Source organism: Dunckerocampus dactyliophorus, chromosome 9 (genome assembly GCF_027744805.1).
Source record: "Dunckerocampus dactyliophorus isolate RoL2022-P2 chromosome 9, RoL_Ddac_1.1, whole genome shotgun sequence".
Classification (NCBI taxonomy): domain Eukaryota; kingdom Metazoa; phylum Chordata; class Actinopteri; order Syngnathiformes; family Syngnathidae; genus Dunckerocampus; species Dunckerocampus dactyliophorus.
Genome location: NC_072827.1, coordinates 879,144 through 905,515, shown reverse-complemented (window position 1 = coordinate 905,515; position 26,372 = coordinate 879,144). Strand labels below are relative to the sequence as shown.

The following is a 26,372-nucleotide window of genomic DNA, read 5'->3' as shown; positions in this document are numbered from 1 at the left end:
TGTTTATGTTGGCGTGGATGTAAAGTCCTGCAGTGTTCTCCGCTGTTAATAAAGCCATTAAAGTGCATCGGCGACGTGAGTCTCTCCTTCCCCACAACAAGCGGCATTACAGTATTGACCAGTGCACACCAGGAAATAAACGGTGTCATTTCTTACAGGCATTGGCTGGACAGCTATGTAGTGGGGCTTGTTTAACCTTTGCAAGCAGGAAGGAGAGACGATGCTGAGAGATGTGTGTGTGTTCTGAGCTGCTGTCTGGTGGCCGCGTTCAATAAATAAAGTTGGCAGAAGCAACAGGAGAAGTTTCCTTCTTTGCTTCGGAGCTGAATAACACTGACAAGTTAACAGACTAGTAGCGAACGGAAAAGAAGACGGCTTTGTTTGTGTCGAATACAGAAGATGAGGACTTTGATGGATTTGTGGATGAGGATTGATGAAAAATAACGTGAGTACATTCTAAAATACTTCAATTAAGTACAACCCAACTCAGTTTTGCTCCCGCTGCCGCATGCATGCTAGCGTATGTTTTTTTTATTGTAGCGTCGCTGGGAGCACGTCCTGTTCCCAGCATACTTTGCGGTAATGTTTTGGTGCAAATGCTCTTAAAGTTACATGTTTGACCAGGAAATAGCAAGCTCAAAAGAAGACGGCTTTTTTATGTGGAACAACTGACAGTTTGTGTGGATCTTGTGAATGATTGTGACTGAGCTAGGACTCAGTAATTAAAGTCTACACACGACGGCTTCATTGATTGAAAAAAAAAACTTTTTCGTGCATGAAGCTTCTACTTGAGTTGGTAATTTGGCCGCTATATGCGGTCAGATATTGACCAAGGGAGACAAAATGGGTGGCCGCTGGCCGCGTTGGACAGGTGACTGCTATACACAGGGTCTATAACATGTACATTTGCTGCGGGGGATTTTTTTTCAGTGGCCGCTATAGGCAGGTGGCCGTTCTATAAAGGTGGCCGCTAAGACAGGTTTGACTGTACATCATTCAGGGCCTTTCTCATAAACTCTGTGTGGAGTTTGCATGTTCTCCCCGGGGGTTTTCTCCGGGTACTCCGGTTTCCTCCCACATTCCAAAAACGTGCATGTTAGTCTTCGTTGGAGACTCTAAATGGTCCATAGGTATGAATGTGAGTGTTTGTCTATATGTGCCCTGCCATTGGCTGGACACCAGTCCAGGGTGTACCCCGCCTCTCGCCCGAAGTCAGCTGGGATAGGCTCCAGCATACCCCCGCGACCCTAAACAGGAGAAGCGGCATAGAAGATGGATGGATGGATACATCATTCATATTGAGATGTCACATTTATATTTTTTTTACGATTTATATCTTAAATTACACTTTAAATGAAATACAATTAAATGAAATAGGATTTGAGTGTGCTGACAAGTGTGGGATATTTGCATATTTTTTTAAAATTTAACATTTAATTGAACATTTTCATTTATTAGATTTAATATTTAGATTAGACATTTTTATTTAGTGTTTATATATAACATTTATATTTAAGATTTAGTTGTAACATTTATAATGGGATTCAATTGGCTGGGATAGGCTCTGGCGCTATAGAAAATGGATGGATATTTAGATGTAACATCTGTATTTTTGACATTTCTATTTAGATTTTATATTCACATTTAAACATAGATTTACTTTTAGAGTCAATGTGAGAAAAGTGAGCTCAATATTTGAAAGAGATCAGCTAAAAAAAACGCAATTGGATTGTGATGTTCCATCCACGGCAGCCCATACAGACAGTGATCAATAACACTGCACAGCCTGAAAGCTCAGGCAAAGATGAAGAAGAATCCCAGTTCAAGCTCCTGGAAATGCGGCAGGAAGCAGTAAAAGGAGTGACTGGAGCGTAGCGAGGTGGAGCACAGTGTGGGAGTCCGGCATCTTTCCTTGGCGGTGACATCCTGCAGATCAACTTGGAGTGAAATGCTACACATACATAATATGTGTACATAATATAAAACAAGATGGCGCCAGTGTGTCTGGCTCGCCGCTTCCCTCAGTTTACTGTGATCGGTTTTATTGTTTTTTTTGCATTTGTCATGAGGACCATCGACTCTCTGTTGGTGTATGACCGTCAGGAACTATTTGAAATCCTAGACACTGTAGCCGCTGGTGCGAGACAAGAGCAATGGGGGCCAAATAAACTGTGTCCGTCGTACCAGTCTGACGTACCAGACTTTCTGCTTCGGGCGGAGCCGTCGCTTCCCAGGAAACGTAGACGCCGGGGCGCACGAGGTGGAAGACTGGTAAAGCTCAAAACTTGGCTGGCGCTTTCTCCCGAGGCGGCAAGGCTCCCACGTAATGTTCCGAGGGACTTTGAGGATTGCTTTCGCCGCTTCATCTCTCGGCGTTTTCTCACCTCCGTTGGGGCCTGGCTGGTGCCCATCGTTGGGCGGCGCGACGAGCGTTGTGCGCTGCGGCCTCGCCGCTCTCCTGTTGCTTCTGGCGGCGTGAACCCCGGCAACCTCCGGCCGCTGAACCGGGCAGCTTCAGCGGCTTCAGCAGCTTCAGCTCTTCGGGTTTCAACGAAGTGTGCACTGGTGAATGCGAGGTCAGTTTCAAACAAGACTTTTATCCTCCAGGACCTCTTTAAGGAGCATTCTTTGGATTTATTATTCGTCACTGAGACCTGGATTCATGCCGGTGAGTCTGCTTCCTTCTCTGAGCTGTTGCCTCCCGATTGTACCTTCATTAACACGCCAAGAACTACTGGCCGTGGAGGAGGCATCGCTACTATTTTAAAAACGTCCTTACACCATAAGCCATTGTCTATGGTGTCTTTCTCCTTATTTGAGGTGAGCTGCTTCGAACTGCGACAGTCTGAGCCGCTGTTGTGCGCAGTCATTTTCAGACCACCCAAACACAACAATGACTTTATCCAGGATTTTTCTGACTTTATTGCTGCAATGTTGGTAAAGTTTGACAATGTTAATTGTGGGTGATTTTAATATTCATGTCTGCTGCCCTTCTACGCCTATGGCAAAAGACTTTTTAGAGTTGGTGGAGGCTTTATTTAGTACAAAATGTTACAGGAGCTACACAAATACACGGACACACTTTGGACCTTGTATTGTCTTATGGACTGGCTGTTGATAGTGTCTCTGTAGGGGATGCAGTGTTCTCTGACCACAGTCCAGTCCTTTGGTTGGCACTGCAGTGCCACCCTGCCTGCTCCTGCTCGCCTTGGCCGTTTCATCAAGCCTGACACGTCCTCTGCCTTTGCCTCTCTGTTCGCCACTGCATCTCGGGTTGCAATGGCTCCAGACGCTGCTCTTGATACTGAGCAGCTAATGAACTGCTTTACTTGTACCTGTGCTGATGTCCTGGACAGTCTAGCCCCGCGTAAAACCATGCGCCCTAAAACTAAACAGGATGTGTGGCTCAACGATGTCACACGAGAAGCACGCCGTGAATGCCGAAAGGCCGAGCGCAGGTGGAAGAAAGATGGTCTGCAAGGTTCCTTTGAAACACTCAAAGCCAGTTGGAGGCGTTATCAAAACATAGTGAAGGCTGAGAAAAGAAAATACCTCTCAGATGTGATATCAAAAAATATGAACAACCCACGTGTTCTTTTTAAAACTATTGACTCTGTTTTAAACCCCAGTCCATCCACGACACTGGAAGTCTCATCTGACACTTGTGAACATTTCCTGCACTTTTTTAATAATAAGGTTGCGTCTATACGAGCCAGTGCTCATATAGAGTGCTGGCTCTATACACACATAGTGCTGACACAGTGTTCTAAAGTTTTTAATCAGTTTGAACCTGTGTTGCTGGCCTTCATTACCAAGGTAGTTGATGGTCTTAAGCCTTCTTCCTCTCCCATTGACCCACTCCCCCCTCGCTTTTTTAGGGAGGTGTGGGCAACTATTGGCCCCTATGTTTGTGATATCATCAACAGCAGCCTGTCCTCTGGTATTGTTCCTTCCTTTTGTAAAAAGGCTGCTGTTGAACCTTTGCTTAAAAAAACAGGTCTTGATCCTTCGATTTTATCAAATTATCGGCCCATTTCTAAACTACCTTTTATCTCAAAGATTTTAGAAAGAAGTGTTCTTGCACAGATGCAGCCTTTTCTAGATGAAAATGGGATTTTAGACACCTTCCAGTCAGGTTACAGGGCCTTTCATAGCACTGAGTCTGCACTTTTAAAGGTTTTTAATGACCTGTTTTTAATGACTGATACTGGTGGTTCAGCCATTTTAGTGCTTTTAGACCTGACTGCTGCCTTTGACACAGTGGACCACACTATGCTTTTATCTCGCTGGGAAAACTGTGTGGGTGTCAGGGGGGCTGCCCTTGATTGGTTTAGGTCTTACTTGTCAGGGAGATGCCTTACTGTGGGACTTGGTGACTCCACCTCATCTACTGCCCCCCTTGAATGTGGAGTCCCCCAGGGATCAATCCTGGGGCCCATCCTATTTGTTCTGTACCTAATCCCACTTAGCACAATTTTTAGAAAGCATGGCATCTCCTATGACTTTTATGCAGATGACTGCCAGATCTATTTACCAATTACAAGAAATGACCATGCCCCCCTGAATCCCCTTCTTGAGTGCTTTAGTGACGTCAAGGTCTGGTTGGCTCAACATTTTTTAAAGCTCAATGAAGGGAAGACAGAAGTTATCATCCTTAATAATAATGACCCCCACTTGGACTTGGGTCCCATGAAAAACCATGTCAGTCCCACAGCCACCAGCCTTGGCGTCATCATTGATAGTGATTTTAAACTTAATAAACAAATCAATGCCGTTGTAAAATCTTGTTTTTATCATCTTCGGCTTTTATCCAAAGTCAAATCATTTTTATCATTGCGACATTTCGAACAAGCCATGCACGCTTTTATCTCGTCACGTCTGGACTACTGTAATGCGCTTTACTCTGGAATAAACCATAAATGACTCTCTGGCTTCCAGTTAGTCCAGAACTCTGCAGCACGGCTTTTAACAGCAACCAAAAAGAGGGAGCATATTACCCCAATTTTAGCTTCCCTGCACTGGTTGCCTGTGCGTTTTAGGATTGATTTTAAGAGTGTATTGTTTGTTTTTAAGGCCTTGAATGGGCTGGCCCCTCAGTACATCTCAGACCTCATCCAAATTTACACTCCAGCGTCACATTGAGGTCTGAAGGCCAGCTCCAACTGGTGGTGCCTAAGACCAGACTTAAGACCAGGGGAGACCGGGCCTTTTCTGTTGTCGGCCCAAAGCTGTGGAACACTCTCCCCCCTCATGTAAAAACGGCCCCCACAATCGAAAGCTTTAAGTCTCGTCTTAAAACCCACTTTTATTCTCTGGCTTTTAACTCGGCGTGAGTCGTGTGGTCCTCTGTGTCTTTTATTCTTTTTTTTTTGTATTTTTAATGGTTTTATTTATTTTTGTTTTTTAATTTAATTTACCTATTTATGTTTTTACCTACTTCCTGGACTTTTGGTTTTTATTGTTTCGATTTCTTGTTTTAAATATTTTATTGTTGTACGTTTCTTTGTTTCTATTTGATCTTTTAGTTTTTATTGTGGTAATTTTTACTTATTATTTACATTTACATTCCTTTATTTACTTATTATTTATGGTGTTGCTAGTCTGTGCAGCACTTTGGAAACAGTGTTTATAAAATGTGCTTTATAAATAAAGTGGATTGGATTGGATTGGATCGGAAGAGTCCACTGTCATGGCTGCAAATGGTGGCAAGCGCTTGCTGACAAGCAAACAGCAATGTAATGATGACCTGTCAGCACCGCAGAAAGGGGCGTCACGCTGGGGGCCGATGCTTAAACACACACGCCAACGCTTGCTGTGCTGGGGGAGGGCGTCGCTCGTTTCAACAGCTTTTATTCTTCCGATTTTTTTGACACGTGCAACCTTCTAGTCCAGGAACAAACTAAATTAGGATTTCAGAGGTTGGGGAGGGCAACTGGCTTGAACACGGGGGTGCGGGGGTGGCTTGAACGGCTTGGACAGTCATAGTATCTACTCTACGCCTCAAAAAAATTCCATTTCACTTTGGCTTATCCGGGTCGCGGGGGCCGCAGTCTCAGCAAGGAAGCCCAGACTTCCCGGTCCCCAGCCACCTCCTTCAGCTCCACCAGGAGGACCCCAAGGCATTCCCAGGCCAGCTGTGAGACATAATCCCTCCAGTGTGTCCTTGATCTGCCCTGGGACCTCTTCCCAGCTGGACATGCGCAGAACACCTCACCAGGGAGGAGTCCAGCAGGCATCCTGGCCAAGATGCCCGAGCCACCTCAACTGGCTCCTCTCCATGTGAAGGAGAAGCAGCTCTATTCTTAGCCCCTCCCGGATGACCGAGCTCCTCACCCTATCTCTTAGGGTGAGTCCAGCTACCCTACGGAGGAAACTCATTTCGGCTGCTTGTATCTGCCATCTCGTTCTGTCGGTCACGACCCACAGCTCATGACCACAGGTGGTTGATGGGAACATACAGTAGATCGACTGATAAATTGAGAGCTTTGCCTGCCGGCTCAGCTCTCTCTTCACCACGATGGTCTGCTACTGAGACAGGAATGGAATTCACTGTGGATGTGAACAAGTGGCTCAAGCATGTTGCTGGTCACAGACGCTCGTCGCCCCCCATGTGCATGGTTTGCTACGCGTTGGCAATACGTTTCGCCAATCGCAGTCGTTGGTGGCCCCCCATGTGTGGCGCCCATTAGAATCGACAGTTAACCTAACATGCATGTTTTTGGAATGTGGGAGAAAACCCACACACGCCATGGAGATTCGAACCCAGATCTTCCCGATCTCCTGACTGTGTCCCCAACATGCTAACCACATAATATGAAAATATACATCCCATACGCTTGTACACCCTTGCAAAGGAACCCATTAACAGAGATAAAACAAAGGACAACTGCAATAAAATAGATGAAAGGTGTCTGAGACGTCAGGCCAGTTTGAAAAGGTAGGGTCTGAGTTTGTGTTTGAAGGCAGGAATTGAGGACCAAACCTGCCTTTTGCCAAAGTGTAGGTGATGTAAACTACGAGCTAAAGACGCTGATACCAACATAAACTGGGCAAGAATATCATGCCGGAACACAGCACTGCTCCATGCATGGCCACTTGCTTGCTATTTATGTCGCTACACAACCTGCCTACCCATTCCATTCCATTCCATTCCATTTTCTTACGCTTATCCGGGTCCGGGTCGCGGGGGCAGCAGTCTCAGCAGGGAAGCCCAGACTTCCCTGTCCCCGACCACCTCCTCCAGCTCCACCGGGAGGACACCAAGGCGTTCCCGGGCCAGCTGTGAGAAATAATCCCTCCAGCGTGTCCTAGGTCTTCCCCGGGGCCTTCTCCCGGCTGGGCATGCCCGAAACACCTCACCAGGGAGGCGTCCGGGAGGCATCCGGACTAGATGCCCGAGCCACCTCAGCTGGCTCCTCTCCATGTGAAGGAGCAGCGGTTCTACTCTGAGCTCCCCCCGGATAACCGAGCTCCTCACCCTGTCTCTTAGGGTGAGTCCCGGTACCCTATGAAGAAAACTCATTTCATCCACTTGTATCCGCAATCTCGTTCTTTCGGTCATGACCCAAAGCTCATGACCATAGGTGAGGGTGGCAACATAGATCGAACGGTAAATTGAGAGCTTTGCCTTCCGGCTCAGCTCAGCCTACCCATACCATGGCGGCAAATGGAACTCAACTGGACCGCTTGGTGGAAATGGGCTTTGCTTTGCTGTAATGGAGCCTCCACTCTATGCAGGACTGTTGAACTTGCTTTCATTACGGCCCACATTCACGTTTTGGTTGCCCCTTGACACTGTGGAAGAAGGTAAATGTATGTAACGTAACCCATGGAGCACAGAACGAACCCTCTTCGAGCCTAAGACAAGGAAAACAAACATACACATGTTCTTACGCACAAGTACAAGTGGATAAATCCCATTCTTTGCGGTGGGAATGTTCTTATGCACTCTACACACACACACACACACACACACACACAGATGTGTAACCACGCTTGATAAACGAAACCCGTGTTCTTCCAATTGCAAAAGTCTCTCCGAGGTAGTGAGTTGTCAAGAGATAAAAGGAGCCAACTCTCCATTTTTGTCCTGCCAAGATGATGAATTGGTGTTTTCCATTACTCGTCTTTGAGTCCTTTGCACCACTTCAAAGTGACACTTTCCTTCATTGTCTTTCCTCCTCTTCAGTCTGAGCACGCTTCCATCTTCCACTTCATATTCCTCTTCATTTGTAATTAATCCCGTCCTCTGCAGAATGCTCTGCAGGGGGATTTGACAAATCCTTTAATTGTCATCTGCAAAAAGTGTTTTAAAGTGCATCTGGGACAGCCCACAAAGTAAACGATGTTTACGAGGTCAACGTTTACTTCCAATATGTACGGGGGTGTCCAAACCTTTTCCAGCAAAAAGTGAACCAAGCCAAGCAGAAGTTATACAGTATATATTTCAAGAAAAAACTACATCCTAGGTTAGTGATAAAGGTGGAAAAAACCTATGAACTCAATCAATCCCAGCTGTTTTTCAGACGACAACCCCTTCAACAGCGGCCATTTTAGACCATTTGGACTGATCTGTCAAGGCACACAGAATATTGTGTTCTATGGTTATATAAACATGGAACCTACCAAAAGAAACATTACACTCTCATCTTTCATCACCAAAAAAGTTTGATTCTACCTTTTTCCGTTCTGTAGTAATCAGCAGTAGAACATAGGTAGGTTTCAGGAAAATATCACTTATAAAATATATCAATATCACCTGACTAAAAAAGGGAGAAAAGCAGCTTTTTGTGAAAAGATACATTTTTTTTTACAGATTTCAAGCATAACCTTTACTTTAACACAAATATGTTTTGCTTTTGTGTCAGCTGAAATATCTAAACAACCATACCAACATCAACAACACAAAAACAACATCAAAAGAATTTATTTGCAAATATAACACCATATTTACAATTTTCGCATTTGAAATTGAATTGTGTGTGTGCATTTCCCTACAATGCGTAACCTTGTGCACGCTACACGCCTCCACGCTCTCTCACGTCCTCCTTCCTGTCTTGTGTTTTTTTTCCTGTCCACATGATCCCTGCCGAGCATTTCTGCCACCTTGTGGTCGTTTTTATATCTCAAAAGTGTTCTGAAGTGAAATCCATCAGTGGAGAGTTGCATCATCACCTCTTTGTGCCTCTTGCGCAAAAAACACGTAAAAGATGTATAAATACGTTGTTGGGATCGGGCATTCAGGGTTAGAAAAACGCAGAAATACGTCTTTGGTATTGAATGAGTTAATAGGATGAACTTGTTTTCTCTCCTTTTTTGCTGTATTTTTTTTTTTAATTTTCCAAATATTTCAACTGTCTTCTGAAATAATCTTGGGAAGCATACTACTATGACCTCATTCACATAATAGTTTGACTTTATTCCCATAATTGGGTTTGTTTATCATAATATTATGACTTAAAATAAACATTTTTATTGAAACTTTATGCTGCTAAAATGATATTTGTCCTGGTAATATTACAAGTTTATTCTCGTAAAAATACTTTTTTCTTGTTATAATATCACTTTATTATAGCCTTTTTTTTTTGTATTTCTTGTCATTATGACTTTATTCAAATAATATTTGGACTTTATTCTCATTTTCCAAACTTTACAATTTTATTTGTTGTTGTTGTTTTTTTTTTTATAATGTTCAAACCTTTACAAATGTAGGGCCAATGCATATAGATGAACATCTGCAAACAATACAGATGTAAATATGCCAGATTATTGCACAACTGCTAGTTTCCATCCAAATAAAGTCTTTAATATTTCAACTTTCCATCCGTACATCCATTTTCCTCCACTTATCCGGCTCCGGGTTGCGAGGCCAGCAGTGTCAGTTCAGAAGGCCAGACTTCCCTGTCTCCGGCCACCTCTTCCAGAGGACACCAAGGCGTTCCCAGGCCAGCTGTGAGACATAATCCCTCCAGCGTGTCCTAGGTCGACCCGGGGGCCTTCTCCCGGCTGGGCATGCCCGGAACACCTCACCAGGGAGGCATCTGGACCAGATGCCCGAGCCACCTCAACTGGCTCCTCTCGATGTGAAGGAGCAGCGGCTCTCCTCTGAGCTCCTCCCGGATGACCAAGCTCCTCACCCTATCTCTCTCTTTTTTTTTTTTACCCCTGTCCTGTCCAGCCTTTAAAGCAGATAGAATTGTAGATCTAAATGCCGTCAAGTGCTCAACAGATTTACTCTGCCAGGGAGAAGTGTGATATACACTTATTGTTATTAAGCAAATTTGGAGCGACCGGACCGGAGCAGGAGGGGGGAGGGGGGGGGGGGGGGGGGGGGGGAATGGAGGACACAAAAAAAAAGAGATAAGGACAACAGCAGCAACAACAATTGTGACAACAAGAACAGAACAACAGAAACATACAGAACTACATCAGCAAATAAATGTCTGTGACAACTATAAAGACGAACAAGGACATAAGGACAAAGGACAAAACAATATCAACAACCACAATGACAATGCTGTCAATGACAATCACACATGATGAACTATGATAGTGATCACAATGATAATACTGCATTGAAACAGTCATACATAATAGTAGTAATGAAATGATGAACTATGATAGTGATCACAATGATAATTACTGTAATGCATATCATTGTAAAAAAAAAACTATAGTCATACTGCTGATATCACCGTCGCTGTAATAAAAGCAACAACATAATAACACCCTGGTTAACTCAGTGAGTAATGTGGGGAAGTACGTATGTACTGTGAGTGTGCATACTGTATGTACAGGTATCTCTGTATGTGGGGAAGACTTCATATATATATATAAAGGTGCAAGAATGTGTGGGCGTGTAATTGTCACTGAGAATGCATGAAAGGAAAGGGGCCGCCTTCCACCTCCCAGAGAGCCCCGCCTCAAATAGCCAGGCCGAGCCCCCACCGCCACAAGGCCACCAGGCCCACAGAGGCAGGCAGCACAAAGATCAGTGCCCCAAGAGCCAGCCCAGAGAGCCCTCCACCCCGGGAAGACCAGCAAGGAGCCGCGGGCGCCGGTGGGCCGGAGGACAGTCAACCCCTGAGACCAGCGAGAGATCACACCCCACAAAGGCAGACGAACACCGGGGGCCACAAACAGGCAGGCCCAGAGACGCCCCCACAACCGGACAGAAGCCCACCCATGCCGGAAACGCCAAACCCCCAGGGAGCGGAGCCAACCCCCGCCCGACCCCCGACACAGGGCTGCCTCGCCCAGGGATGCAGGAGGCACACCCTCCACCCACCCGGCGGAGGCACGGGCGGCAGAGATGTATCACCCAGCACCCTGCCCCACGGAGCAAACCCCTGTATGCCCCCCCCCCCCCAAAAAAAACCAAATAACTAAAATAAATAAATAAATGAAAGTACACACACACACGCAAGCACATACACACTCCTATGCACCCATGCGTGCGCACACACACACACACACACACGCACGCGCACACACACGTGCACATTCACAGTGGTCGACTGCCCAACACCCGGAAGCCTTGCCCTATCCCCTGTTGGTAACCCAAGGAGCAGCGGAGCCGGGGACCCCGGGGTCCCAGACATACAATCCAGAACCCAGGCGCGGAGAGCGCGGACCGCCGGGGAGCAGGAAGACACCAGGCCACACCCTCCCAATGGTAGGACGCCGCCAGCAAGGCAGACAGAGGAGTCAGCGAGGAGGAAAGCGGGAAAATGAGCAAGTGGGCGGGAAAACGGGCGAGCAGCCTGGTGAACCACCACACAGCACCAACCGACACCCGCGGGCCAGCAAACCCCGGAGAGGGAGCGGGAGCACCGCACCCCAAGCCGCAGGGAGGCCGAGCACCAGAGCCAAGAAGGCGAGACCAGCAGCAGTCCAGCCGACGGACCCCACCAGCCACCAGAAGCCAGACCAGCCACATGCCACCAGAGCCGACAGCGCACCACCCATGCACCGGAGCCCCACCGCAGACAAGCCCGCAGACAGACCGGGGGAGGCAAGGACACAGACAGTGGCCCAGCAGAGCACAAAGAGCAGCGGCGACAAACGCCCAAGCGCCCGGCAGAGCACAACCGCCCCAGTGGGCCCGGCCCCAGGGCACACGGCACACGGCACACGGACCAGGCACACGGACCAGCCACACGCCCCAAAGCAGAATCGGCCGCCACCAGGACAGCGGGAAATGCGCCCACGCACCCCCCGCATACCATCACGTCCGGCAGGGGAGCAACACTACGGCGACCACAAGAGCACCGGACCCCACATAGAGTGGAGCACCGCCACACCCACGAAGCACGCAAGCCAGAGGCACCAGGGAGGGACAGAGAAGCAAGCACCGCACGACAGGGCCCACGAGAGGAGCGATCCCCCGCCCACCACCCAAGCAGATGCCCCCGCCTGCCCCGCCCCCCGCCACGTCGCAGACCGGCCACCACCCCACACCCCGCCCATCCACCAACACGCCAAGGGAGAAACACCGGAGGGAGGGAGACAACCGCCAGCCAGGAAGCAGAGACCAGCCAGACACCAGCAGGTAGCAGGGACCACCCGCCAGCCCCCCGCCAGCCCTACCCCCAAGCCCCCGACCAAAGCCACCCTTGACCGCCCCACCCCGGAGCAAGCACCCCCCGCCGATCCCGGCCAGTGCCACGCAGAAGAACACCACGCCGCCCGCCCCCACGCGCACCCACACGGCCAGCAGGCATAGTAAAGGGGAGGTAGGAATGGAGAACCCAAGTGCCAAAGATACTGTAGGTACTCACACACTCGGTGCCAAAAATTGTTAATGGGAGCACAGGTCCACATGGAGTGTAAGTAGTCATCTATTCTATGGTCTGAGCAGTGTGTACAGATGTTAGAGTCAGTTAAACCCATTCTAAACATTCTATGTCCTGTGTAGTGTACTCTATGAAGGATTTTAAACTGAATCAGCTGTAGGTTGGGATTATTGATTAACCGGGCAACACAGGCTCGTTTTCCCAAAAAATGAAAGGGTTAAAATTGAACAAAAACTGTGATGCAAAATGAGAATGTTTGAGAATTCTGCGCTGCGATACTCAGATGAACCCTTTGTTTCATGCTATTTGCACTGGGGTGATGGATGTCAACTTAGTCCTCAACATGAGCTCTATTTCTTGGGATGCACGGTTGTGCTCTCCTCCGCATGTCCTGCACTGCTGGCCGGATCATTCCCCTGTCCCACGTTAACGTCAGCTCTGATTCGCCGTTCATTGTCGTCGAGGTCATGTGGTAGTGTCACACAGGCTGCACTTTGGACACCCCCGTGTTAATCAGTTGGGTATATCAGTGATGTTTACGTGGAGCAATTGGCGCATTCTAATGAATGGAAGAAGGATGATTTCAATGGCAAAGATGGAGTGTTTGTGTTCGGGGGAGGCAGCAGGTGCAGGATGACATTTAAAGATTTAGCATTTGGAAAGCCAGAGGATGGCTGCTTCCTAATCTTGCTAAGCTGATAAGGAGCCTCTCGTAATTTCCTTCACAATAAAACTCATTACCTCGCCTACTCAGCCAGTCAAGTGGTCTACACCTCCACGATGTTTGCATCCATGTCTGCCACGGGCTTGTTGCAAGAATGTTCATTAACTCCATTAGGCTGATTCTTAAAGGACTCGTATCCTGCTCATTTCAGAGAGAAACGTATGTAAAATACTCCATAAATCTCAAGTTCGGCATTCTTCTCCTCTTGGTCGACATGAGATAGAATTGGATCACGATGGAGAAACCGGCACAGAACAAAACAGATGTCCGTGATGTGGCGAGAGCAGAGGAGTGGTGACTGTGAGGTAGGTCTTTAGCTCCGCTGAAAACAAAAACTATTTCCATTATGGAAAAAGTTATGTTATGGAAATAAAGCCATAATTATGAGGAGAACTTTTACAGAAAGTTGAAATGGTTGGAAAAAAACCCACCAGAAATGGAAAAATCAGCTCCAATTTTATGAGAATAAAGTCAAAATATTAAGAGAAAAAAAGTCATATTTTATTAAGAAAAATGTTGCAATTTTACAAGTAGAGATTCAAAATATTTTGAGGAAAAATCATGTCATTTTAGTAGCATAGAGTTGAAATAAAATGTAAAACTATGACAAACAAAACAAAATAAAGTTGTTGAAATTTATAAAAAATTAGGTAAGGGAAAAAGCGATATTATGGAAATAAAGTCATAATAGTATGAAGAAAAAAAAAAACTAAAATGGGGAAAAAAGCAAAGTTGATAGTAATAATCAGCTTTTTCACACAGGGCCAAGTAGGCTTGGATTGTTTTCTCCCATAATAATACAATTTCATGTAAAAACTGCATTTTGTGTTCAGTGGTGTTGTCATTGACTAAATGACATGAATGATCTGAATCATTTAAGTGTGACAGGCATGCAAAAACAATAAGAAATCAGGAAGTGTGCAAACACTTTTAGACACCACTGTAAGTGTTTATGTTCCTTGACCAACCTCCCCCAACTACAGTCGTGTTTGACATAAGACAGAATTAGTATAATGACGACAAGAGAGCAGAATTGTTGAGTGACACTTGAACAAGTTAGTACGTACCGCATGAGCTTGATATCCACTTCCACGTGTGACAAAACCAAGATCCAAACCAAACGCATTGCTTGTTTGCTTTAAAAACAAAATGTCATTGTGGTAAAAAGTCACTTCTGGAGTCTCCCACTGATCTGTATTATATATCTGGATAGCTCATTGGCGATGACTTATGAAGCCACACGGCCGCCATATTGCCACTCACAAGAAACACTTGTCGGACAATGACTTATGTGGGAACTTGTGAGTTGTTAAATGTGTTGTTAGCTTGTTAGGCACTCACACTAAATGCAAGGTTAGTCTTCACACTAACCTCTCACAACAGGTGTGCTTGAGCTTAGTCATAAGTACTCTATGATCATTTTTAAACATTCTGTCCATATCATACCATACCTGAGTCATAAGGGCTTTACATGGGGGGCCGTGGGGGCTATGTAAACAAACAACCACCACTAGACTACTAAATCATTTGCGGTTGCTTGCAAATATAAAAAAATACGTTTTTTTTGTTGTTGTTTACCCGAATTTCAAATGAACCCCCATATGGAGACAATGTTTATATATTATTACATATTATATTACATATTATTCCTGTGGTTTTTGTTCAAATATATTTCTATATCAGAAAAGAGCTTATTTCTATTTCATAACACAAACAAAAAAATCATCAAAATGTGAAATGATTTTAAAACTTGTCTCTTTTATGGTTCATATTTTGTACAGACGAGAGCATAGTGAATTGTATGAAAGTAAGAATAAAAAGTAAAGGATCATGACCATGGATTTTAGTGGAAAAAAGGGATGGGATATGCAGTTCAAATGAAAATCTCTTTCTAGAGGAGTAAAACTATCATTGCTATAGGGGAGTGCTGAGCCAGGGTGCACAGTAGAATTTTGTCCCAAAGGCAATGAGAATTGGAAGGGGAAAAGTACATTTAATATAGCAAAAAGATAGAGAATAACGTATCAAATGGTCTTTAAGGGACGAAGGTTGCGTTACTTGAAGGAATGGGAGAATCTCCCCGCTTTTTAATGTCAAATATAGATGTTCTGTTAGCCTCTTCATCTGCTTTGTACACTATGTACGCTGTGCCAATGTAGTCGATGTGAGTGGTAAGATGGCGTCTCTTTGGCTTCAGCATTTTGCACTGCGGCGTGCGACGTATGAGCTATCCAGATATATTATACAGATCAGTGGGAGTCTCTAGCTAGCTAGCTAGCTGCAGCCAGTGACGGCTCGAGGCAAAGCGTGTAAACAAAGATGCAAGAAAAGTCCAACAGCAACAGGTTTGATAAGTGAGTGCTGGCATGGATTGGCTGTCACACTGAAACCTTTGAGGTTTTACCGACTAGTGGTAATACGGGACAAAGTGCATCTCTTGTGGGCTCAGTACGGGTGTTGGCAAACTTATGTGACACAACACACAGGTAGGGGTTGCCGCTGCACACCGATTTTGGCTGATTGATATTTTAACGTTTTTAAGATACAGTGGGACCAGCAGTGAGTGTCGTTTATGTCGACAGTGCATTTATTGTTCATCTGTGCGTTCTAATGAGAGAAAACGAGTTACAATGCACATCATGGGAGGTAGCTATTTTGATGCTAAAGCCCTAACAGAAACCTCTCAACAAAACGGCAACAGTGTTCCATTTCCATAAGTGACATGTATATTAACCTAGCTACAGCGATATTGTTATTGTAGCAGCTAACACAAAAAACGCAATTTATCTGGTGGAGTAACACGACGCCTCGCTCATCTCAGCATCACTTACAACGCCTCCAGCCCTGCAACGGGACAGACGAAGTAGTGGATACTACTGGCTCTCAATTTCGCTATGCTATGTAATAAAAAAAAAAGAAGCTCTAAAAAAATTCAGCAAAACAGTGAATCGGGGGTAGAGCAAAGGAACACTGTATTGACATTTGACAAAGGATGATTGGACTCAATGTTTACACTTTTCCTCTTCATCCATGACGCTCTAGTCCAGGGGTCACCGACGTTTGTCCTTGTGAGAGCTACTTTTACAAAATGAAAATGGCCAAGAGCTACTCATTTTTGTAACATTTCTTTTCAGAGCTTATTTTAAAGCCAAACAAAGCGAATATTCTTGTTTTACCAGAACATGAACAAAATGCTGGTGTCCACAACTCACATGTTGTATTTCACAATGCATTTCTTTCTACTGTTCTTTCATTATTAACTGGACACCTGAATGAAAAGCAGGCTTGCGGGCACCTCATGTGGTCGTGGGGGCTACCTGGTGCCCGCGGGCACCACGTTGGTGACCCCTGCTCTAATGTGACGCAGCAGATCCTCATGAGCACATTTCTAAAGAATATTTCACACGTTTGACCTTTGTGGAGAGCAAAGATGGTTCTGGAACGTTCCTGTGGAAAACTCCTTTAGATGACAACACAATATCAATGTTAGACTTTGATGTTCATTTTATGCTCATCTCATTTCTCTCACCCCTGGAAAAGACACATACTCATTTCGACATTTGTTCACATGGCTTTGCACAAAATACAAATATAGGTTATTTCTACATATTTACACACATGTCAAGTCTTCCATGCTGTGTTCAAACAGCTTTTCCTTCCCTTTTGAGGACATCACCTGAGCTCTGTCCAAGTCCAGCACTGTGTCTCAGTGGACAGCACTGTGTACTCATGCTTAGTCTTTTGAGCGCTTTCACACAGAGAAGTAGGGCAAAATGCAGTACACTGAATGTTGCGCTCAAAGCGGCCAAAAGGTTGTGAGGGCGCAGTGATGGGACACTTAGGCTGCATCTCAAATGGAATACTTGCGTCAGTAAACTTCAGTAAGTCTACTATGTACTGTGTACATTGTTTTTGAAGGCGTGGATTTTGACCGTGTAGTAATGTCCCAAATCCATTACTATTTTTGCGCACTTACCGGAAATGCGATGATCGCAATTTAGCCCACTTTCCACCGCTACGGGTTGCTCCCCAGCCGCCATTATTTGACGTTAGTCCCACTCCTTCCGCTACGTATCCAAGATGGAGACTACAAAGAGTGAAGCGATGCCGCAGGGGGTGCATGCAAACCAGAAAAAGTCACCTATTGTACATTCTAGACGTGGGGGGGAAAAAACCTGGGAAATATTTTATGAGCAGTTGATTTGGTACAGTACTACACTGTCAAAATCTGCACACACTCAGGTACACAGTACACAGTATACTTCATTTGAGACACAGCACAAGTGTCCGCAACACCTCCACGTAACCAGCTGGTTTTTGGGTTAGGTCAGGTGCTCAGGGCAATGGAGCCTTTGTCCCGAAAGTCAACACTTACTGAGGCGTTTGGTCGGTAAATATAAACAAAACAGTGCAAAATAGTGCGCACTCACAGACAGCGTCGTTGGCTACAAGCTACAGGTACACTATGCTTGTGTACCATCTAGTGGTTCAAATGTGAATGACACCTCTCATGACAATGAAAAAAATGGTAAAAAAAATTGTTGCCAATAATATCCACTATCGACGATAATTGACCAGCAAAATGTATCGTGACAGGCCTGCATAAAATAAATGTCATTATGCATGCTCTGCATTCCAAGACTAGACCAAGCCAGACTGTCACACAACATACATTTAATGATTTGGATTAACTGTGATTAATTAATCAGTTTCAGAAGTCGATTTCTGCCTGCACGAGTATACATTAGACCAGGGGTCGCCAACAACCAGGCCTGTGGTGGCCACACCTACGGACTGGTACTGGACCAGGGCAAACTTTCAGGCGCAATGATTAAAAAAGAAAAGAAAATAAAAAAAACACAAAAAAATACATTTTTAAATAACTACATCAAATTTGATGTAAAAGCATATCAACCTTGGAAACACGGGCCATTATTTTATAAAAAAAAATAATATAGTCAGAAATCGCAAAGATTTTGCATGTTTATGTTATATGTTGCAAGCGGCGAGCCGTCCCACTTTGATGGTCCTTGAACGCACCATTGAACGTGTGCTAGCCTTCTCCCACACTACTATACTGTATTTTTACCCTTTTTCTTTCACTTCCTATGTGCTCCCAAATGCTGACGACGCTGTGGGATGCATAAAGGGAAGGTTTGATGACGTTGCCGAGTGCAGGATTGTTCTGTCAACTTGAACTTGAAGAGAATTCCTGCTACCAGGCCGCCCGTTTCCACACACATCAAACAGCAGCCTTCTATTCGTACTGGTGCATGGAGGGTCTGCATTCATGTTGTGCTTTTAATTTGATGATTTGTTCCTGTGTTAGTGTCACGCAATCCATAATAAATAAGATCAATTAGATGTACAACCGCCCATGTCCGGAGATATGCTGGTCCAAAAAGGTTGGGACCGCTGCATTAGACCTCTGTTAGACCGCTGTTATTAGTTAGTGCACGTAAGATGCATTATTGATGGAGGTTAGGTGGTAGAAGATGGTTGAATAGCCATGCTACGACCTAAAGACTAAAGACTGAGGTCTGCTTGGTCTCATAATGGAACAGTTGGGACAAGAACCGCTGTCCATAGTTGGCATGAAAAAACTTCTCCTCACACACGACTCTCGTCTTTTTCTGCCTTTTTACTGTCAAGGTTCCTACGAGGTTCTTCCTCCTGTCCGGGTAAGGAGAATTCCTTCATCTCCCCGAAAGAGCACGTGGCTCCATTGCGTAATTTGCCGATGGAGGTGTAAGCGAGCGGTGGGATAGTGTTCACCAGTATGAGGTGGAGAGGCTTCTTCTTGGGCGCGTACTGGCAGCGTATGTAGCGCAGGAAGGCTGCGCGGTACGTCTTGTTAAACAACGTGTAGACCAGCGGGTTGACTGCAGAGGACAGGTAACCCACCCACACAAAAACGTTGAGCAGGCCTCCCATGAGAGCGGCGTCGCAGTCTGCCGGGTCACACGCCACCACCAGCACGTTGGTGATGAAGAAGGGACACCACATGACCACAAAGAGGACAAACACCACTCCGAGGACCTTGGAAGCCTTCTGTTCGTTGCTGATGGACTGCATGGTGCGGCGGCCAAACAAAGACCCGGAGACGCTCCCTCGTCCACCCGACAGGCCACCGCCACTCCCTCTACTGCCCGCCTCCCTGCTGATGGAGCGCCTGAAGAGCTTCTCAGAGGACAGCGAGGTTTGTGGGAAGAAGCTCAAGGTGAACGCGGTGCCCCATTTGGGCCGTGGCACCAGCTGGTCCAAGCACATGGTGGCTTCATTCTGCAGGGCCTTGATGGTCAGGAAGTAGGTGACCACCATGATGGTGAGCGGGATGAAGAAGGCCACGAAGGAGCCCACCAGCACAAAGTTGTTGTCCGTCAACAAGCAGCTGCCATTTTTGAACACCTTGGCGTGGTCTCGCAGGCCGATCACGGGGATGGGCGTGGAGATGCCTGCAGGGAGCACGTCACTGTTAGTGTCTGGACCACAGCAGGACATCACAGCCAAAAGAAACAACATGACACGTCGCAGGAGGCTTCTCATCCTGCGGGGGACGGATGAGCTGACGGCTGATGTTAACACAATGTGATGACAACGTCTCATTCAATTCAACATCACACACAATTTTTTCAATATTTCTAATCGTCTGGACTGCAGGGAATGCAAACCATCTGCATGACAACAGACATGCTTGTGTGTGTGTCCAGCACACATGAGCATATGACAGCGTGTGTGGCGGCAGACAGATGGCCCGCTGGTCTCCAGTGGGAGTGTTACATCGTCTTGGAACTGGAGGGAGACCAACAAGCGACACACACACACACAGTTACACATCCATCCATCCATCCATCCATCCATCCATCTTTTATGCCGCTTATCCTCACTAGGGTCGCGGGTATTCTGGAGAATATCCCAGCTGACTTCGTGCAAGAGGCGGAGTACACCCTGGACTGGTCGCCAGCCAATCTCAGGACACAATTACACAATTATTTTCATTTTTTAACATTAAAAATAAAGAATATTAAGATTCTCAATAGCTGACATTGTTTGTGTGTGTGTGTACGCGCGTGTGTGAGTTACGGCTGAGGGAGCATCATCACATTGAGCCCACATGCACACTACCCCGTGCACACCTCCTCCCCCTCTCCATATCCCGGGGTTACGTCCAATCAGATCCGTGTGACCACGGTTGTCAGCGGCAACATTTATAGGCCTGATTTGACGCCAGCGCGACCACCCCAAACATCCCTGACACACAAATACACACACACGCAAATACACACACGCACACACATATATATCAAGTTGTACAGCACTACTAGGCTTGTTATTATCATGGTTCATGGTTTTAATCCTGAACATGCATGAGTCAAACAGTAGCACATCACATAGTACAATTCACAATTTTGCATGTCCAAAAAGGAGTAGGAAGAAGCAAAGCTTATTTAATCCTACCCCTCATCAGTTTCACATCAGTTGCAATACATTTATTCACCTCTTGTTCTTCCAAGTGTACTTTGTAGGTCTACATGACAATGTAGTGCAATCATAGCCAAGGTTTTTACTTACTAAAAGGAAGCTAGAGGCTTAATAATAACTGATAGAATATATCCACCACCCACAGAACAAAGCTGTGCTAGTAATGTCTTACGCTTGTTTTTTATATTTTACTTTTTATACGGCAGAGTGTCATTACAGCTTTAGTTCATCAGGAAGTGACGGGAAGTGACGGTGGGCGTCCCGAGCAGGAGAGCTAGGCTCAGTGCTAGCTGTGAGTTTGGAGAGAGTTGGGAAGTGTGTTTATGTTGGCGTGGATGTAAAGTCCTGCAGTGTTCTCCGCTGTTAATAAAGCCATTAAAGTGCATCGGCGACGTGAGTCTCTCCTTCCCCACAACAAGCGGCATTACAGTATTGACCAGTGCACACCAGGAAATAAACGGTGTCATTTCTTACAGGCATTGGCTGGACAGCTATGTAGTGGGGCTTGTTTAACCTTTGCCTTGTGGGCAAGCAGGAAGGAGAGACGATGCTGAGAGATGTGTGTGTGTTCTGAGCTGCTGTCTGGTGGCCGCGTTCAATAAATAAAGTTGGCAGAAGCAACAGGAGAAGTTTCCTTCTTTGCTTCGGAGCTGAATAACACTGACAAGTTAACAGACTAGTAGCGAACGGAAAAGAAGACGGCTTTGTTTGTGTCGAATACACAAGATGAGGACTTTGATGGATTTGTGGATGAGGATTGATGAAAAATAACGTGAGTACATTCTAAAATACTTCAATTAAGTACAACCCAACTCAGTTTTGCTCCCGCTGCCGCATGCATGCTAGCGTATGTTTTTTTTTTTATTGTAGCGTCGCTGGGAGCACGTCCTGTTCCCAGCCTACTTTGCGGTAATGTTTTGGTGCAAATGCTCTTAAAGTTACATGTTTGACCAGGAAATAGCAAGCTCAAAAGAAGACGGCTTTTTTATGTGGAACAACTGACAGTTTGTGTGGATCTTGTGAATGATTGTGACTGAGCTAGGACTCAGTAATTAAAGTCTACACACGACGGCTTCATTGATTGAAAAACAGGTGACTGCTATACACAGGGTCTATAACATGTACATTTGCTGCGGGGGATTTTTTCAGTGGCCGCTATAGGCAGGTGGCCGTTCTATAAAGGTGGCTGCTAAGACAGGTTTGACTGTATATATATATATACATACTATATATATATATATGTATATTCTGTAAGGGAGCAGTCATACAGTTGTAATGTGACATAAAGGGCTGACAAGTGACTGCAAGGACCAGTCATCCGTGTCATGGCTGCATTCAGCATAAAACGTTGGACACACAAAGACGTGTCGGTTGCCACTTTACAACGTATTTTTTCTTTTTTTTGTAGTTGCCTTGTCTGTCAATCCAACAACTGCACACGTCACGCAACCAGGTCAGCTCCAACCCTACGTCCACAATGCATTGATGAAAAATGTAAAATACATTTGATTCAAAAGGAATTGCATGAAAACAATCAACAATTGCTAATCAAACAGGTCATTGTGTACACTGCAAAAAGTGCATATCTCAGCGAGATTAAATATGTGAAAGCTGAAGTATATAGTGGATCCCCGCACATTTTTGTAAAAAAAAAAAAATATATAAAAAAAACCCTGAAAATTGGTTGTTTTCCTGCAAAAAAAAAATCTGATTCACTCAAAGTCGTGAATGCATTTCATACATTCTCAGTGACAATTACACGCCCACACATTCTTGCACCTTCATACACTGCTCACAAAAATGAAAGGAACACTTTTTTATTGGGCCTGGCATGAATTGAATTAAAACTGTCTGATCATTTTCTGGTTGGTTAAGCAGCTGAGGGCCTTGTTAATCAATTTCAGCTGTATTGGTGTTCATGGAATTAACAACAGGTGCACTTCAGTGGCAACAATTAGAAAACCCTCAAAACAGGACTGGTTTTACATGTGGAGGTCATTTCAAGTTTCTCCCTCTTGATCTTTTTTGGCTGGTTTTCCACTCGTGCTAATTATCTCTACTGGTAGTATGAGGCGATTCCTTAACCCTACAGAAGTTGCACAGGTTGTCCAACTTCTCCAGGATGGCACATCCACACGTGCTGCAGCAAGAAGGTTTAATGTGTCTCCCAGCACAATCTCCAGAACATGGAGGAGATTTCAAGAGACTGGAGGTTATTCTCGGAGAGCTGGACAGGGCCGTAGAAGGTCCTCAACCCCTCAGCAGGACCGATACCTGCTCGGAACAGGCTGAGCACTGCTTGTGCCCTACAGAGTGACCTCCAGAGGGCCACTGGTGTGAATGTCTCTACCCCAACAATCAGGAACAGACTTCATGAAGGTGGCCTGAGGGCCTGACGTCCTGTAGTGGGCCCTGTGCTCACTGCCCAGCACCGTGGAGCTCAACTGGCATTTGCTCAAGAACACCAGAATTGGCAAGTCGGCCACTGGCGCCCTGTACTTTTCACAGACGAGAGCAAGTTCACCCTGAGCATCTGTGATAGATGTGAAAAAGTCTGGAGAAGACAAGGAGAACGTTATGCTGCCTGCAACGTCGTTCAACATGATGGTTTGGTGGTGGGTCAGTGATGGTCTGGGGAGGCATATCCATGGAGGGACACACAGACCTCTATTGCCGAGGAAACGGTGCTCTGACTGCCATAAGGTATCGAGATGAAATCCTTGAACCCATTGTCAGAACCTCCGCTGGTGCAGTGGGACCTGGGTTCCTCCTGGTCCACGACAATGCCCGACCTCACATGACAAGAGTATGCAGGCTGTACCTGGAGGATGAAGGAATTGATACCATTGAATGGCCTTCACGATCCCCTGACTTAAACCCAATAGAACATGTCTGGGACATTATGTTTCGGTCCATTAGGCGCCGCCAGGTTGCTCCTCAGACTGTACAGCAGCTCAGGGATGCCCTCACACAGATCTGGGAGGAAATGCCACAAGACACCATCCGTAGTCTCATTAGGAGCATGCCCCGACGTTGTCAAGCATGCATACAAGCTGGTGGTTGCCACACAAGATACTGAAAAGCATTTTGAGTTGCAGAAATTAAGTTTTGGAAAAAATGGACTAGCCTGCCACATCTTCATTTCACTCTGATTTTATGGTTTCTACACAATTGAGCCCTCTGTAGGCTGAAAACCTTCATTTCCATTAAAAGACTTGGCATCCTTTTGTTCCTAAGACACTGCCCTGTCGTTATTTGTATACGTAGATATCCAACTTCATATTGACATCTGATGTATCTAATGTGTTTCTTTAAAGTGCTCCTTTCATTTTTGTGAGCAGTATATATATGAAGTCTTCCTCACATACAGAGATACCTGTACATATGCACACTCACAGTACATACGTACTTCCCCACATTACTCACTGAGTTAACCAGGGTGTTATTATGTTGTTGCTTTTATTACAGCGACGGTGATATCAGCAGTATGATTATAGTTATTACAATGATGTGCATTACAGTAATTATCATTGTGATCACTATCATAGTTCATCATTTCATTACTACTATTATGTGTGACTGTTTCAATGCAGTATTATCATTGTGATCACTATCATAGTTCATCATTTCATTACTACTATTATGTGTGATTGTCATTGACAGCATTGTCATTGTGGTTGTTGATATTGTTTTGTCCTTTGTCCTTATGTCCTTGTTTGTCTTTATAGTTGTCACAGACATTTATTTGCTGATGTAGTTCTGTATGTTTCTGTTGTTCTGTTCTTGTTGTCACAATTGTTGTTGTTGCTGCTGTTGTCCTTGTCTCTATCTTTTTTTTTTGTCCACCTCTTATCCCCCTTCTTATCCCACCTCTTTTCTTTTCTCTTCTTCTCTGTCCCCTCCTGCTCCGGTCTGGTCGCTACAAATATGCATAATAACAAGCATCAAAGTCAAATAAATTCAGTATAACAGGGGAATTGTATATCACACTTCTCCCTGGCAGAGTAAATTTGTTGAGCACTTGAGGGCATTTAGATCTACAATTCTATCTGCTTTAAAGGCTGGACAGGACAGGGGTAAAAATAAATAAATAAATAAAAAAGTCGTAAAAAATATTTTATATAAAAAAAGTGACAATACAGATAAAATATCTCAGCACAATTTTTACATGTTTATGTCTTTATGTATCACTGATACTGTTTTTTTGGCAAGCGTTGAGATTTTGCACTTTGCTCGTTGGTCCTGAACGCACCGCTGTTGTGAGACGCACAAGTGAGGGTCAGAGGGATGTGGACCTGAATCTAGTCTCATAATTGGCTACGTGTACACTGCACGTCAGTTTCCATTTTTTACTCATATGTAGATATGAATCCGACATGTGGGCCATCTACTGCAGTCTGAACAGCCAGGTGGCATATAGTCAACCTGTACGTCATTGAAAGGCGTGGTTTACCGTGCCAGGGGTGGATAAAGGTACTCGCTTTTTAAAAAAAGTGTAGCAGGTCATGGCACCCATACGCTCCACGCAGCAAGTTCTACACAAACTGCTGTAGCCAAAATTCTCACCCCCTTTCCTCTTAATCTCCAACGTGGAATCACTTGGTTAAGAAAATATTGACTCCCGTTGCACAAAATCCTTGAAATTGGAGGACAAATACCACAGCAGTCTTGACTTCCGTAAGCACAGGGAAATGCGTGTGACGTCATGCTTTCGCGCAAGCACGTCACTTCCCAGGAGCTTTGCTTTCACACTAATAAGTTGCATTTTTTTCGCAATGTGGTAAACGATCACATAAAAAAACACTGATTCTAACAAAAAATACGAATTGGGCATCATACCCTGCAGTGTGAACGTAGCCTATGTTGTTGCAAACGTTGATCCGGAATTGGAGGAGAACATCAAACGTCACGCTAGCAGAAGAGTCAGAAGGGGGCTGGGAGGGTGAGGTTTTTATGGGCGTATCAATTACTCACATTGATTTTACTTCCAATGTTCCTGGCATGACATGACGTTACGCAGAGTGGAGGGGGGGCTATCATGACCTGGGGTGCTTTTTCCTTCAGTGGAACAATGGAGCTACATGTTGTTCAGGGGAGTCAAACGGCAGCCGGCTATGTGGAGATGTTGCAGGGGGGATCCCTCATGACTGAAGGCCCTCTTTGGACTTCTTCCAGAGGAATAACCCTCCTAAAATGTTAATTCTTGCAATTTTTCCAACTGGCAATTTTGTTATTTTTGATCAGGAATGTCTAAATATATTTTTGAAAAGAAAAAAGATGGAACCAGTCCAGGGTGTCGCCCGAAGTCAGCTGATATAGGCTCCAGCATGCCCCCGCGACCCTAATGAGGAAGAAGCGGTATAGAAAATGGA

General features: G+C 45.3%; 1 protein-coding gene across 2 annotated transcripts in view; it reads right to left on the bottom strand.

Moving 5' to 3' along the window:
• Positions 1-12,750: 12,750 nt before the first annotated feature.
• htr2aa (5-hydroxytryptamine (serotonin) receptor 2A, genome duplicate a) overlaps positions 12,751-26,372 on the bottom strand; it is a 43,325-nt gene continuing 29,703 nt past the window's right edge. For both annotated transcript variants that reach the window (XM_054787854.1, XM_054787855.1), the window contains exon 3: positions 12,751-19,973. In XM_054787854.1, the coding sequence (XP_054643829.1) occupies positions 19,129-19,973 (845 nt within the window). In that variant the 3' untranslated portion in view covers positions 12,751-19,128. The remainder of the gene's footprint in view (positions 19,974-26,372) is intronic.